Source organism: Schistocerca serialis, chromosome 8 (genome assembly GCF_023864345.2).
Source record: "Schistocerca serialis cubense isolate TAMUIC-IGC-003099 chromosome 8, iqSchSeri2.2, whole genome shotgun sequence".
Lineage (NCBI taxonomy): Eukaryota > Metazoa > Arthropoda > Insecta > Orthoptera > Acrididae > Schistocerca > Schistocerca serialis.
Genome location: NC_064645.1, coordinates 519,580,668 through 519,596,022, shown reverse-complemented (window position 1 = coordinate 519,596,022; position 15,355 = coordinate 519,580,668). Strand labels below are relative to the sequence as shown.

The following is a 15,355-nucleotide window of genomic DNA, read 5'->3' as shown; positions in this document are numbered from 1 at the left end:
TACTGAATCATGTCACTTTTGAATAATATTTACTTGTGAGATACTCGGCATATAGCAGCACGTAAGAACTCTCATGCCACCAAACCGATTCTTGTTCCAAGAGTTTGCCTTAATACAACTGAGAATATTTCCTACCACCCAAAGGGATTATATTTGCAGCTCTTACAGACCCTTCATCACTATGTCTGTCACCAAAAATACTGATATTCACTACAAAAAGTGCCTGTTCACCATTTCCATTGGAGCTGACCCAAATAAATTTAACTGTGTGGTTTTGTGCATTCCATCTTTTGTCCAGATGAATCACAAGGCTGTTGTCCTCCGTATAGAATAAATGTGTAGATTGCAAAAATGTAGCTCTGAGTGTGGCAGTATCTTTTCATTCCACAAGTAATTTGTATCCATATCACATTTTCTTTAAATTTGCATCCATATCACATTTTCTTTAAATTTGCATCCATCATCACACTTTCTTGACTTAAAACCAATGTGATTTAGAAGCAGAACAACATATGTTTGCAAGCCCTCTTACACAATTTTGTATTGTAGTTAGGTAATGTCACACATAGCTATATGTTAAGCACAACAAGTTCATGGAACAAAGCATAACAAAACACACGGAAGTAGTGAAGTCTGACGACAGACTAGCTGGTACCTAATGTGACAACACTGCAAGGCGAGTGGCAGGGTGAGAATAACAGTGACCTGGAGCAGTCTACTGTTATGATGGTGACAATAGTATGATTAACACCTGCTGTTGAGTTTTCTTTTCTTTGCAATTATGGGAAACATATACTTGATTATAAGCAAATCTTTGCAGATGGAATCAAACCAATGAAAGATTCACCATAAAAATAGAGATAGTTTACAAGATGAGAAAACAGGTGATGCATGACAAACAGACATTTGTTTTCCTTTGCTGCAAGCACAATTGGAATAAAACAGAGGAGTTGCTAATATAGATATAAAGTGCCCTCTTCCATACACAGTATATATATGTATTTCATTTGCAATATCATTACAAAAATGATGTGGCATGAGGCAGCTTATTACTATAGGAAAATAAGATTTGGCTGCAGAAGCTGGACAGTTTCTATTTTTATATGCAAGGAGTTTGATGACAGGAAATGAAATCTTGGATGCCTACATGTTTGTAATACTTTGTTCTACTTAAAACTGATGGTTCATAAGAGTGTATGACAGAATTAACCAGTCATAATGAGGAATAACATTACTATTCAGTTATGCAGATATAACTATAGTGGAACCAAAAACTTAAGGTTCACACAAGCCAAAACGTGGGATACCACATAACAGTGACAGTATATGAGGTTGGTGTGTATGTTTTTAGTGTTTTTATTTTGCATATTGGTTTTCTGGTTCTTATGGGTTTATTTTTTGATTGTAATTGTTTATTTGTTGTTCACTGTTACTATAAGAGTTTACATATTACCATTTTGTCATTTGGAGATAATGAATGGAGCTGCGGAAGCTAGAAAATGGAGTGCCAGGTGGAGAAATTAGAACATTTCTGACACATTCTTCTGTTTGTGTTCAATAGAGGGGTGACAGCAGTGGAGGAAGCCAGAAACATTTCTTCCATGTATGGGGATAATGCCATTGGGCAGGGCATGGCATGGCAAGAAAATGCTATTTTCATTTTAAGAAGGATTATTTTTACATTAGTGACTCTCCATGTTCAGGGAGACCTTCATCCTTTGATGAAGATCATTTAAATGCTTTAATCCACAATGATCAAGAACTGGCAAATGTGATTGACTGTCATCATTCCATCATGTGAAATTTGCATGCAATGGGGAAGGTTCAAAACTTGGGTGTATGGGCACCGCATGCTCTAAGCCAAAATCATAAAAATCAGCAGGTGGCCATATGTGCATATCTGACTGCTTACCATCGACTGGCTCATGAACAATATCGACCATTCCTATACTGTTCAGTTACTGGTGATGAGAAATGGTGTCTTTATGCTAACATACGGAAAAGAAAGGAATGCTTGAGCCCAAACAAAGTAGGAATTCTTTGTACAAAGACCAAGACCAAGACACCATCGTTACTGCTGACATATATTGCCAGCAACATGGTCAGGAAGACTGAATAATGTGATGCTACTCCATGATAATGCTTGCCCGCATTCTGTTAAGACTGACAAAAAGCATTGTACAGGAGATGGGTTGGGAAGTCATTCCGCACCTACCTTATTCACCTGATCTTGTGCCTTCAGACACCTTTTACGCTGTGTGCTGAACAACCTTCTAGGTTTTCCTTTGCAGATGAAATGCTCTCCGAACATGGCTCAATGAGTTCTTTGCCTCAAAACCACAAGATTTCTACAGTCAGGAGAATCGAAAAGTTATCCTAGCATTGGCAGATTGTTGTAAATAGTGAAGGAGAATACACTGGTGTTGAAAATTAAAGCAACAAACTGCTATTTCCCCTTCCTGTGTCTAATTCATGATATAGTCATACAAACTGTCAACCAGATGTCTGTACAAATATGCTCTGCATGGAAGATGGCGTTCCAGTCAATGGACAACCATGCCAATGATGACATCAGGGTACCTACAAAATGAGGCAGTGTTTGCCAGTACCCCACATCACAATCACTTTGTACACATTCACAGATAGTGTAGTATAGCACAGAGAAGATGCCTACCAGACTTTCCGCATGGGTGGGCCATTAAAAGGATGGTAGCAGGACAGCCACAAACTGATGTGGCCCAATGGCTTAATGTGAATCGTTCTGTTGTTTCTCAGATTTGGCAACACTTTATAGAGACCGAAACTGTATTCCTAAGACCAGGGCAGGGCTGACTAGGAGTGACTTCAGAAGAGAGGTCAGTTATTTGGCTGTAAGGGCATGACAGTACCACCTTAGTAGTCCACGGCACTGGTGTGTGAGCCCACAGCATCCACTGGACACAGTGTATCAAGGCAAATGGTGTGCAGAAGACTTCCCATGAGAGGCCTTTGTCAGAGACCTGCTGTATGTCAACTTATGATGTGTATTCACAGAGGGAACGTCTAGAACTGAGTCATCAACATGCCACCTGGACGGTCAAACAGTGGGCCAATGTTGTTTTCACAGATGAGTCCCAATTTAGTCTGGATAGCTGCTCTCGATGGATTCGCATCTGGAGGCAGCGTGGAACACAATTTTGGGGCTGTAACACTATGGTAAGAGACCGATATTGAGGAGGATCCTCAATAGTGTGGGCAGGAATCATGTTTACCATATGAACCCATCTTCAGGAAATTGCAAAGGTGAATTGGCAAGGTTTAACTGCTATCAGGTATCGTGATGAAATCTTGGGACTTCATCTGCAGTTGTTGTAAGATGTTGTGAGACCAGACTTTGTATTGATGGACAATAATGCTCGACCTCATAGAGCACGGGTGGCTGATGGTTTCTTGGAAACAGAAGATATTGCACTCTTGATGTGGCCTGCTTACCCTCCCAATTTGAATCCCACACAGCATGTCCGGGATGCACTAGGGAGATGGATTACATCACATCAGCATCCACCAACCAATCTCCAAAACTGCGAGCAGGTCTGCACGAAGAGGGGGCATTATTGACTCAACATAAGACTGATGACATCATTTACAGCATTCCTCACTGTTGTCAGGCCAGTATTGCTGCCAGAGGTGGTCACACCCTATATTGAGCACCTTAACCAGTTGTTGGAATGTGTGTGTGCAAATTTGTTAAAAAAAAAGAACATTTTTGCCTACTGTTATGCATGTTGCAGTTGTATATGTTCTTAATTGTTTATATTGTTTCCACTTAACTGTACCTGTCTATACTGTTTTGTAGCAACATAAAAGCAACTTTGCAAAATTTTTGTTTGTTGTGTTAATTTTGGACACCAATGTATATTATCGATGACTAAAGTTTCTGTTATGTGTATCCGTTGTGTTTATTAAACTTCTGGAAAAATGCTATGGACTTATGTACCAACCTAATATTTCATAAGTAATTACCTGCGTTGAAAGTAACTGCTTATAAAGCAACTGAACATAATTTTCTGAAATGCTACTTAGGAACATTCATTTGTGATCCTGAGTAAACGAATCTATAAAAATTACAAAATGAGCCTATCAACAGATTAAATTGAGAGCAATTGAACTGAATTCCCACAAGGCCCAATCTGTAATGACTGGGACAGATATCTATATTACTAAATGGCTAATCTGGTTCATAGTGCATGGACACTGTTATGGGTAGCCTATCTACCCGCTTCCAGAGGCAATAAAAATTTTATGTTCAATGTTTTACATAATTATTGATCAAATTTAAAGATTTTAAAATTCTGTCAAAACCTACTCATTAAGAAGTGTAATCCAATGCCAAAGTTTTAACACAGTATGCCAAGTATTACAGTTAGAAACAGTGTATAAGTCTTGTGGCAGTGTCAATCATGTTGCAGAAATGACCCAGACTATATTAATCCAGTATTTGAGAATGAGAGTGACTTCCAATTAACTTTGAAAATACATTTAAAACATTTTTTGAACTTTTTCTTGCTTACATGCGTAACATCAAATATTTAACTCATATGTAAAGTAATCAGAAGTTTGAAACTGTTTTATAAGTGGGAGTTCAATTCCTTAAAGAGTCAAGGGGTGGGAGGTTTACTGCTGTTTAACTAAAAGTTCCTAAGGTGGGAGCTGACATTTGGATCACAAGGAATATATCAACTGCTTCCAAAAATACTGCTGGTCGATCATTGCACTCCATTCTTTTTAACTTCCTACACAAAGATATTGTGTTAAGAGGGATTATTAGTAATGGACCCTACTTTGGACCTCACAAGTGATTTCTTCAGTTGATTTCATCAATTTTTTTACAGCCACTCTCCACAATGCTCTATGGTCTTCATGAGTCAATACATAAAGTTTGCCCGGTCTTGGTTTAGTTGTAGTTGTTCCTTCATACTTCCACTACACAATCACATCATCAGTTGACAAGGGCAGCATTAGAAGTGTTGAAATATCCTTGATGGATTTGTTACTCAGATGACATCCACTGACTAGTCCAAGTTTGAAGTTACTGAGTTCTCATGGCCGATCAATTCTGCTGTTACTCTTTATCAACTGACAACACAATACTCCCCACCTCCTTTTACACTGATGAGTCTGCTCTCATGACATCTAGTGGTCAGTTCCACTTTATGTAGAAGCGTCCAGATACTACTAATCAGATAGGGCATTTGCCTTGAAATCAATATTATAAATTCCTTATATGACATATCAGCAGCATGTGTTTCAGTCATAAGCAGTGCAATAAATGTGGCACGTCATAACTGCCAGCTAACAGTAACTACTGTTTTAAAGTGCTAATACTGTGGTAAAAGTCATCTCAGAACTTCTCTGAATTGATTACGAAATGTGAAGTCCATGAGTTTCCTGGACTCACTGTTTGAAAATGGTGAAGTAACACTTAGTGAAAATACTTGTGCATGTAAGGCGACAGATGCTCAGGTTCACAATAGATATGGATACCTAAACAGTTGTTGTGTTTAGTGCAATATACTTAATACAGGGGATTTCAGGTCATTGCCTCATCTTCGTAAACCTATTCATCAGGAAGAAGGCTTTAGTTCTTCTACTGGTCTTCAAGACCTTCTCCACAGAAAAACATACTGAGAAAGCCCTACAGTCAATTCCATTTCTGAAAATGACTGCTACAGAAAATACCAAATGGCAGTCTGATTCCTGTACCAACAATCCTCAGTGTTCTACTCAGAGGCTATTCAATAGACTGTCTAGTGTATGGTGCATTTAATGATTTCCAGTGTCAAGGTGTTCAAGTACTGACTTTTGACCTAAGAGAATGTGTTGGAATCAGAAAATCAAAACTGAAATAGCCAAATTTTATCATTTAAATTGTCTCATACAATCAAACATTGTGACTTAGCTAACCTGTCAATTGTAAATGTATATGCAGACTAATAAACTTAATGTAAGGTTACAATACATATGATGATGATGATGATGTTTGGGTTTTGGGGCGCTAAACTGCGCGGTTATCAGTGCCCGTACAAATTCCCAACCTTTGCTCAGTTCAAACTCACCACTTTCATGAATGATGAGGCAGGGGAAAATCCCTAACCCTGCCAGGAATCGAACCCAGGACCCCATGCTCGGGAAGCGAGAACGCGACCGGGAGACCACGAGCTGCGGACTACAATACATATGTTGTTGCTTCTTCAGACAGGTATTACTCTACATGGTTATGATTAAAAAATAATAATCTATGGTTATAACATATGTGGTGTTACATTTTTAGGTAGATACTTTGTTACATGGTCATCATTCAAGAAATCTTCTACAATATAATAGCATTTACTTTTTAAATATTTTCCCAGGTCTCCTTCAGTATGTTTATTGATTTGGGTCACACTTCCCCTTCCAGATTCATGCCCATATAATGCAGAGTTTTTTCATAAAGTTGTAGTCCGTGGTTAAGTAACTTGTAGCTTGCCATTCGTCCATTCTCATACTGATGCAAGCAGCAGTTGCCCTCAAAAAGTTGTACATTTCACTTTTTCTCTCACTATATTCATGCTTGGAAGGGACATTAGATCTAGCTTTTCAAATAAATGTTTGCAGTGTTGTTTCTCTTTAGCTCTAATCATGACTTAGATGATCTTTTTTTGTAGTCTACAGACTCTGAGCAAATTAGTTTTCTCAGACCCCCAGAAAATTATGTTATACTTAACTACTGAAACAATATATGCATAATATAAAGTATTTTACAGTTACATCAGTGATACTATATAAGACATTCATGACATACACAGGACTCTTCAGTCAACTCATTATACTGTCTACATGATAACTCCATACCATATTTTTATTTACTAACACATCAAGATATTTGATATAGCTTGCAGTATCCAATTTTTTGTTTGCATAGCTCATATCACTTATACACTGTGCTGACTGTTTTGTGGTGAAATGAATAATTTATGTTTTTGCAAAGTTTAATTTCAAATTATTACTTTTGACCCTTGCCTCCACTTCCCCAAGTACCTGTTCCGTAAGGTGGATTAAGTTGTCATCAGTTTTACAGCAGACTGTTGCTGTTGAATCATTTGCACAAAGGATGCCTGAACCTGAACACAGTGTGGTGTGTAATTGATGTATGAAGTTCATTAAAATGAAACGTGGTCAGTGTGTCTACCTTTGACTTACACATAATGTGGCACTACGTAACTGCAGATATGGTGGCGCCAATCTATCAGTAGAGAGACTGATGCGTGCACACCGTTTGATGTTGCGTAGTGCCAGTGTGGTTTCATGCTGAAGAAAAGGTGGTCATGCAACTTATCGTCCACTACCAAATACGCAGGCGAGTAAGCAGGAACAAAGAGGAGTGATTCGATTTTTGGCGGCGGAGGCAGTTGGAGGACGTGAAACGTATTGACGGAAGAAGGCTGTGTATGGTGAGTACAGTCTGAGTCATTCAAGTGTTGTGGAATGGCACAAATGATTCTTTCAGGGGTGTGAGTCACTGGTAGCCAGCCCACACACAGCCAGTGCAGTGAAGATGACATTGCAGCAGTTTCGGTGGGAAATGCTGGAACATCCACCATACAGTCGCAACCTTTCACCCTGTGACTTTCATGTGTTTGGACCCAAAAACCAAGCTATTTGCGGACATCGATTTGCAACGGATGACAAAGTGTGTGACTGGGTCCAGGCCTGATTCCGACAGCAGCCTACTACCTTCTTCAAGGATGGAATCGACTGGCTGGTGTTGCAATGGGATCGATGTGCCAACAGTTTTGGTGACTATTTTTGAGTATGTGTACTGTGTATAGCTACATTTTTGTGCTAATAAAATGGTTACTATTATTTTATACTAGTGACTGGGTTTCATTTGAATGTCACATATAATACAAAAATAGTAGCGGTCCCAATACTGAAACTCGTGGAACACCTGACAGTATGCGTTTCCTGCCAGAAAGGAATTTATTACCACTGTTATTAAAAAGTACTCTTTGTCTCCTGTTTTTCAAGTATGATGACATCTAACTAAGAGATTTCTCTTGAAAACCATAGCTTGTCAGTTATTGAAGACACCGGCCGTAGTTTACAGCACTGACAGTTCTGGTAATGTCACAAAAGATGTCTGATAACACATTCTGTTACTGAAACAACTTCTAATTTTGTGACCAATTCATTTTTTGCATGGATTGTTACCAAAACAACTTCTAACTTTTGTGACCAATTCATTTACTGCATGGATTGTGCTGCAGCTTTTCCTAAAACCATAATGACTGTGTGAAACAGTGTTGTGGGGTGAATTATAATTTTCTATCCGATCACATTCAGCTCTCTCAAATATTTTTTAAAAATATTGGTAGCTATGAGAAAGGCCTATAGTTTCCCATTTCATCTTGTTTGGCCTTTTTGTGAATTGGCCAAACTTCAGCATATTTCAAGCAATACTTTTCTTGCCTTCAAATCTTATCTACTGTTAATCTGTCAAACTCTACTGGTGTATTTTGTATGTTAGACAAGAGCCATAATTAATGTCTGATTGCTCTTATATCCTCCATACTTTTCCTCTTTCTTCCAACCAAACTTCTGAGTCAAAATGCTACAGATTTTATGATTGTCTGTCTGTGCTTATATTTGTTTCTAATTGAAAAGTATACATATTTTTATCTACACTCCTGGAAATTGAAATAAGAACACCGTGAATTCATTGTCCCAGGAAGGGGAAACTTTATTGACACATTCCTGGGGTCAGATACATCACATGATCACACTGACAGACCCACAGGCACATAGACACAGGCAACAGAGCATGCACAATGTCGGCACTAGTACAGTGTATATCCACCTTTCGCAGCAATGCAGGCTGCTATTCTCCCATGGAGACGATCGTAGAGATGCTGGATGTAGTCCTGTGGAACGGCTTGCCATGCCATTTCCACCTGGCGCCTCAGTTGAACCAGCGTTCGTGCTGGACGTGCAGACCGCGTGAGACGACGCTTCATCCAGTCCCAAACATGCTCAATGGGGGACAGATCCGGAGATCTTGCTGGCCAGGGTAGTTGACTTACACCTTCTAGAGCACGTTGGGTGGCACGGGATACATGCGGACGTGCATTGTCCTGTTGGAACAGCAAGTTCCCTTGCCGGTCTAGGAATGGTAGAACGATGGGTTCGATGACGGTTTGGATGTACCGTGCACTATTCAGTGTCCCCTCGACGATCACCAGTGGCGTACGGCCAGTGTAGGAGATCGCTCCCCACACCATGATGCCGGGTGTTGGCCCTGTGTGCCTCGGTCGTATGCAGTCCTGATTGTGGCGCTCACCTGCACGGCGCCAAACACGCATACGACCATCATTGGCACCAAGGCAGAAGCGACTCTCATCGCTGAAGACGACACGTCTCCATTCGTCCCTCCATTCACGCCTGTCGCGACACCACTGGAGGCGGGCTGCACGATGTTGGGGCGTGAGCGGAAGACGGCCTAACGGTGTGCGGGACCGTAGCCCAGCTTCATGGAGACGGTTGCGAATGGTCCTCGCCGATACCCCAGGAGCAACAGTGTCCCTAATTTGCTGGGAAGTGGCGGTACGGTCCCCTACGGCACTGCGTAGGATCCTACGGTCTTGGCGTGCGTCCGTGCGTCGCTGCGGTCCGGTCCCAGGTCGACGGGCACGTGCACCTTCCGCCGACCACTGGCGACAACATCGATGTACTGTGGAGACCTCACGCCCCACGTGTTGAGCAATTCGGCGGTACGTCCACACGGCCTCCCGCATGTCCACTATACGCCCTCGCTCAAAGTCCGTCAACTGCACATACGGTTCACGTCCACGCTGTCGCGGCATGCTACCAGTGTTAAAGACTGCGATGGAGCTCCGTATGCCACGGCAAACTGGCTGACACTGACGGCGGCGGTGCACAAATGCTGCGCAGCTAGCGCCATTCGACGGCCAACACCGCGGTTCCTGGTGTGTCCGCTGTGCCGTGCGTGTGATCATTGCTTGTACAGCCCTCTCGCAGTGTCCGGAGCAAGTATGGTGGGTCTGACACACCGGTGTCAATGTGTTCTGTTTTCCATTTCCAGGAGTGTATATCGAATTGCAGTCTATTGCAAAATTATAGACATACCTGGAATATATTTGACAGATCCCGCAAGTTGAAAACATAATGGAATTTCACAGCTGTTGGCAGAAACATGGCTCCCATCTTGCCATGGAGAAAAAGAGCAGCATTCACCAACTCTTGAGTTACCTTCAGAATGGCTGGATTAAATTTCAGTATAGGATTAGCCAAATGTTGGCTAAGAATAGAATGATAAATATGAAATAGGGACTCAGGTGAGGGAGTGCTCACTGCAAAAACACTGAAGTGGCGCTGAAGCCGTGGATTGATAGTGAAACTGCCTGCTGTTGGGTTCATGCAGGAAACAAACTGGCAGTTGTGAATGTCCTTCAGAGAAAGCTTGATCCGATCATACCAGTGTCTATAGTCAAAGTACTGACGAATCAATGTGTGAGGTTGCACAGTGCCATAGGTATCCACTTCAGGCATATTCATATCATCTACAAAATACACCATGAGTTTGCTGCCTGGAGGCCCATAATTGCGTCCAGCTTTCTTCTCAAGTGGTTTCTCCAACACAGCTTGCAGCATTTCAGATGTGGTATAAAAGTTGAATGGTACATTTGTAACAATGTAATCTTCCGGCAATGCACTCAGCTTTTCTGCCACAATAACACTCTTTCCGGACCCAGCAGTTCCAACAAGCATCACTGGAAGACCTTTCTCCATTAGAAGATCCATGAAAAACCGAAGGCGTGATGTCTCATTTGTATCCACAAGTAATGACTGCAAGGAAAACCATTGTCTTAGGATTATAATGCCTGTAATATATTTACAAATTAACTAACATCTAATTACAAGGGCAAACAGCATATATACCACATTACACAAATGGCAAGCATAGCTGAATTGGATATGATCTCTGACTTGTGTGTATTCAATAGGGCATGAAACACATGTACTACAGTCATCATTTGATCACTTGTAAACACCATGGAATGGAATATAGAGAGAAACAGAGAGAGAGAGAGAGAGAGAGAGAGAGAGAGAGACAGAGAGAGAGAGAGAGAGACAGAGAGAAGGCATAGGAAGCAAAGGAATGCATTGTTCTTCAAAACAAGCTGCCAGATGTGGCTACCAGTAACTTGTGAAATACAGTATGTAAATATGCCAGAAGAACTATTATTTCAGGCTCTAAAACCATCACACTTGGCATTTGTTCACTATGCCACTCAACAATGCAAGCTGCAACATTGCACAAATGCTTGGTATCTGACCTCACGCATTTATGTAATTGATTTGCCTCAATGGGAAATGAATCCACCAGCTTCAGCACAATTACATTCAATGTCCTGTGGGAATCTCAAAGTAATGTGAGCATCAAGGGCATGGAATAGGACTAGGTGGGAATGTGAGTCGGCCGAGAGGAATCCTGAGATAGTCCACATCATTGTGATAAACACTGTGTCTGGAAGGTACAGTGTTTAATTCAAGTGCCTAGTAAACAGGAGATCCTGGTTTGAATCCTGATCTGACACGCATTTTCACTCCCCAACACTGATTCTACAAAGTATCGATGCAGCTGATATCAATAGTTTCTTCCCTTTCCTTTCCTTTCTCCCCACTCCAGCTTCAATTTATGTAAACTGCCATACTGTGTTCGTCATGGCAGTGTCTTACCACATATATAGACAACAATGCAAAACAGACTGAAGCAGAACTTGTCCAAAAACACAATGTTTTGTCAACACACTTAGAAAGGAATATGATGCCAAAACTGCCAATGCGAGCAGATTCCCAGCTGTTGCAGTGCTTGAGTGCTATTCAACAACATAGACAAAATTATAAGTTCATTCATTAGGGCCTTCTGAAAGTGTGGTTGTTGCCCTGTGTGTGATAACATTTCACGATCAAGTAACCACTTCTCACCATGTACAATATTCATTTACTGATTGTTTCCCAATACGCATTGCTGCTGTAACAGAATGAACTCTGTTAGCTAAAACATCACAGTATGACAAACTCATTTCATAAAGACCAGTCATTCTCTCCTACCAGAATTCACATGTACTGAGCGTGGTGGCGCAGTAGTTAGCACAATGGACATGCTCTTCAGAGGATGATGGTTATTATTTGCAACTGGCCATCCAGATTTAGGTTTTCCATGCTTTCCCTAAATTGATACAGGAAAATTCTGACACAATTCCTTTGAAAGGGCACCACTGATTTCCTTCCTCATCCTTGAAACATTCTGAACTGGTGCTCTGTCTTTAATGACCTCATTGTTGATGCTGATATAATACTTTCCAACGTTGATAAAGTATAAGCACCCTTGGTATCATTTCTTCAGATAGCTCTTCACTGACTGAGACTGGCTCTTCAGTGACTGAGACTGGCACAATACTGACTCTTCTGGCTACCAAATAAGAGGGAACTGGTGGGTCTTCGTATAGACAATCTCTATGTAATCACATTGCCACTGATCTGTTCTAAATATCCTCTAAATTGGATTAATTTCTTTAATTCCTTCTGGATGTTCTGATTTTCACTATTCTCAGCATATATTAATAAATACCCACACCACAATCTAAATTTAAGTCTACATACATCTGATGACATGATGTATATTTCAGTTCTGTAATCAATGTTGAGATACAGCTCTGCCATTAAAAAGCCACAGAGCTCTGATATCATAATAAAAAATAAGGTTTTAAAAGGCAGTAAAATTTATGACTGCATAAATTTGTTAGATGCCAAAAAAAGCAGGCAGATGTCTGTTGCCATATATGAACAAGATGCCAATGCTGGTAGTCAAGAAATTTTGAAAATTAGAACCAATCATAATATTACAGTAAATTCTGTTCAATCACACACTCCTTTTAGCTTCATAAGTTCTGTAAAATCTAAAATCTAAGGTAAGTGCTGCAACCTATAAGGAAAATAAGCTTCATTAACATGTACAATTACTAAATATGCTGCAGTCTTGTAATAACAGTACCAGAGAAGGAAAGTTGCTACTCACCATATAGAGGAGATGCTGAGCCGCAATAGGCACAACAAAAAGATTCACACAATTAAAGCTTTCAGCCATTAAGGCCTTTGTAAGCTATACACACACACACACACACACACACACACACACACACACACACACACACACACACACACACACACACATAGATATATATATATATATATATATATATATATATATATATATATATATATATATATATATATATATATATATATATATAAATGCAACTTGCACACACGTATGCAGTCTCAGAGAGCTGAGACCATACTGCAAACAGCAGCACCAGTGCATGATGGGAGAGGTGACTGGGTGGGGGTAAGGAGGAGGCTGGGGCGGGGAGGGGGAGGGATAGTATGGTGGGAGTGGCGGACAATCAAGTGTTGCAGTTTAGACAGAGCGCAGGAGAGTCAGTTAGTCACTGTCCTCACCCAACCAGCCCCCTCCCTTTTACTATTCCAGCACTACACAGCAGTCATTTCACCGCCACACACAGTCTTTTAATTTCTTTTATTTTTATTTTTATTTGTCTCCTTTACACTACTTACCCCCTACCCCCTCCGTAAATTCTCTCCTGTCCTCCGTCTAAACTGCAACGCTTGACTGTCCGCCACTCCCACCATACTATCCCTCCCCTTCCCCACCCCAGCCGCCACCTTACCCCCACCCAGTCGCCACTCCCATCATGCACTGGTGCTGCTGTTCGCAGTGTGGTCTCAGCTCTCTGAGACTGCATACATGTGTGCAAGTTGCGTTTACGTGTGTGTGTGTGTGTGTGTGTGTGCGTGTGTGTGTGTGTGTGTGTGTGTGTGTGTGTGTGTACTGCTGACAAAGGCCTTAATGGCTGAAAGCTTTAATCGTGTGAATCTTTTTGTTGTGCCTATTGCGGCTCAGCATCTCTGCTAAATGGTGAGTAGTAACTTTCCTACTCTGGTATTGTTACATTCCATTGTTTGATTAGTCTTGTAATAACATTAGACAAAAAATGAAAAAATATACCTTAAAAATAAATAAATCAGCTTACAGGATGAAGTAGTCACCACTATAACAAACACTGTGTATGATATAACCTCACATCAACTCTCAATAATTATACACTAAAATGGCAGTAATCACAGAAAATTATTGTAAATGGTTAATTTTTTGGGGCAATGAATGTGTATGATGACTTAATCCTGCACATAAAAGACATTAGTAATGTGTCTTGTCTCCCAAGGAGTTTCGTGTCATCTACCATTTCAAAATATGTGCAACGTAGTCTCATGTGCTCCACCACTGTAACTTTTGTATTTTGGTTCACAAGGTAAGATGTTGCCATCAGATTTATCAATTTGGGGACAGTATGTGAATTTTACAGTTTGGCATTTCATTGGGACAACTGCAATGGCAAAGTAAAAAGGGAATAAAGGACTTTCTCCCACTGATCAGCAGACTATGTTGGAAAGCACTGGAATTTATTAGTAGATTTGTGCAATTATGAAACATGAGCTAACTGTGTTAAAAGGAGGACTTATTTTGTGGAATGGAAATAATGTAAGACAAAGACATTCAAACTGTCATAAATAAGTTTAGTGTATTATCTGTAACAGAAGGCAAAATAATATTTGGTTGAACAAGAAAGTAGGGTGCAGCAGATAGTCATAATACAATTTAAGAAGCGTTCAGAAATAACATTTCCCAATTTATCAACAGACAGTGCTGAAGAACACCAGAATTTCTGAATATATTTGTGCCCTTCAAACTGAATTTAAAAAATATGAAATATGAACTGGGTTGAAGGGTGAACCAACTTAGTGAAATGAGAATAATGTAATACAAAGATATTCTAACTGCCAGGAATAATAGGTTTAGTGTGTTACCTGAAACAGAAGGCAAGATCATATCTGTTTATCAAAGAAAATAAGGTGTTGCATTAAGGAATATTCTGAAATTTTCTCAGATTCAGAGTTACTTTTAGTTAGGTAATGAAGTTTTCAGTGACTACTTAATGGCAAAGAGCAGCCAGAGTAGGCACCGCAGACAGAGAAGGTTACAGCTTGGCAGTGGTCATCATAAAATGGAGATTGACATGGATGGATTAAGACCAGAATCTACAGAGAAAATATTTACCATACAGCTAATTTTTGGCTTCTACAGTTAGTTGGCCTACAATGTTTCTGGCTCATACTGAGCAAGTGAGTCTTCACTGAAGAAATGCAAAGAAAGCAAAAATTGTACTGATGTTCC

The 15,355-nt window shown here is 40.4% G+C and overlaps 1 protein-coding gene across 1 annotated transcript in view; it reads right to left on the bottom strand.

The window, feature by feature from the left end:
* Positions 1-15,355, bottom strand: part of LOC126417102 (dynein beta chain, ciliary-like) — a 739,775-nt gene that overhangs the window by 168,160 nt on the left and 556,260 nt on the right. Inside the window, exon 35 of the mRNA XM_050084997.1 lies at positions 10,162-10,881. Within this exon, the coding sequence (XP_049940954.1) occupies positions 10,162-10,881 (720 nt within the window). The remainder of the gene's footprint in view (positions 1-10,161; positions 10,882-15,355) is intronic.